The sequence below is a fragment of the Trichechus manatus genome, unplaced genomic scaffold (genome assembly GCF_000243295.1).
Source record: "Trichechus manatus latirostris isolate Lorelei unplaced genomic scaffold, TriManLat1.0 scaffold00161, whole genome shotgun sequence".
NCBI lineage: Eukaryota > Metazoa > Chordata > Mammalia > Sirenia > Trichechidae > Trichechus > Trichechus manatus.
In genome coordinates this window covers 11,486-13,411 of record NW_004444097.1, presented here as the reverse complement: position 1 = coordinate 13,411, position 1,926 = coordinate 11,486, and the positions used below count along the sequence as shown (strand labels likewise).

Below are 1,926 nucleotides of genomic sequence, written 5' to 3'. Positions count from 1 at the left end.
CAGGTAATCCTGAACAAGAAAAACAACTCTTTTTCTTCTTCTCTTTTAAAATTTTGCTATAAAGGAAATTAGTAGGGCAAATGGTGAAATCTGGGTAAGGTGTATATAGATGAAGTAAAAGTTTATCAGTGTTAATCCCCTCATTTTTATCATTGCACTGTAGTTGTGTAACAGAAAGTTCTTGTTTTTACATTTTCAAGGGGAAACAGATATCATGGCTGCAGCATACTTGCAAATGTTTCAGAAATACACACATACACACCAAGCCAGAATAACAAAGCAAATGCAGCAAAATGTTAACATCTGGAGAATTCGGGTGAAGGGTATACAGAAAGTCTTTGTACTATTTTTACAACTTTTCTGTCTGATATTCTTTCAAAATTTTTAAAAGTTAAAAAATAAAAAATTGATTCTTCTGAGGCCACTGCCTTTTTCCTGACTGCTCTGGGCACTGCTGGCTTCAATGCCAGAACGTTACTAAGGGAGTAGGGAAAATAGCCACCGGGTAGACTGGGAGGACTCAGCCCTTTCTTCCCACCTTCATTCATTTATATGGAGTTGAGATATAAAAATGTATATGAGAAACATTCATGAAGACTATCAAAAGTTCCAAGAGAATGTGTTTATCACTTTTTTAATCCCCAAATGAATTCAATACATTAATAAAAACACTAACATGGGTAAGCCAAAAAACCAGACCAGCTGCTGACAAGTCAATTCCAACTTATGACGATTAACATGGGTAGGTGGTCAGAAATCAGTCCTTCTTACCTGATCACTACGAAGCAGAGCGCGCAGGGCGGCCTCTCTGCAGAGAGCTGTCAAATCTGCGCCAACATAGCCAACTGTCATTTCTGCAAGGCGGCCCAAGTCTACAAGACTAGAGACAGGCATCTTTGAGGTAATCACTTGCAGAATTGCCTTTCTTTGTTTAAGTGTGGGAGTGCCAATGATAACCTATTTGCAAAGCAAAAAAAGAGAGAAATTAAAGCTTATATAGTTTTAAAATTATGTATTTTTATCCTCACAAATATGTGCAGTAATTTAATGAACTCTTTTGGAACTAGTACTAGACACTCTGAAGCATATCTCAGAACATATAAAAAGTCAGGAATCTACATCCTAATTTTCCAGAGGACTAATTAATACTGGCCAGGAAGCTGCACAACGAAAATTGTATATAGCACTTAAGTTTTTATTTTCAAGAACCTACCATATTCTAGGAGGCAGAGAGAGGGATAGAACAGTAAATTAGTCTAGATCCCACCCATATGGAGTTTATTCAGCAGACAAGTACCAGAGGGTGCAAGAAAGTCACTCAAATCCTTGACAGATTAAGTTAAAAGTATGCACTTATCCGTAGTTTGTTTAGAATCCTACCACAAAGTTCAAACATCACTTCAATTAACCACTAAATTTAAAACTATTTAATAGAAATCAAGAATAAATTTAACACTAACGCCCATAAAAAGGGTTTGCTTTGAATATGTACCCTCCCTGGCAACTCAGAAAGCAATTGTTGGTATTTTTTTCAATTGCGGGACAGGATGCTGGCGTTCTTACAAGGAAGAGCTAATGCCTGCTTTAATTTACTTCTTCATTGCTCTCCCCTTTTTATTTCAACACACTTATTTCTTGAGGCTATCCTTCTACTTTAAATTTCCATTCCACCTCCATGCGAGTTAAATATGCTTGTGGCCGACCTAGTTCCCTCAAGAATTAACTTTACTGATGATTATAGTACGTACTCAATTCCAGGACATGTACAATGAAAACTAATCCCTAACAGACAATCGAGTCTTGGGGAAAAACTGGTCCTGGCTCACAGATCTTATTTGGCCAGAGAACGCGTTCTCTGCATTACAAACAACCCCACTCCGACCTCAGCAACTTCCAAAAAGCGGACAAGCCTAGGGGCAGCCAACC

General features: G+C 37.9%; 1 protein-coding gene across 1 annotated transcript in view; it reads right to left on the bottom strand.

Annotated features, from left to right (window-relative positions):
- Window positions 1-1,926, bottom strand: part of AFG2B (AFG2 AAA ATPase homolog B) — a 27,113-nt gene that overhangs the window by 20,634 nt on the left and 4,553 nt on the right. The window contains exon 2 of the mRNA XM_004386310.2: window positions 772-957. Coding sequence (XP_004386367.1) covers window positions 772-957 — 186 coding nt within the window. The remainder of the gene's footprint in view (window positions 1-771; window positions 958-1,926) is intronic.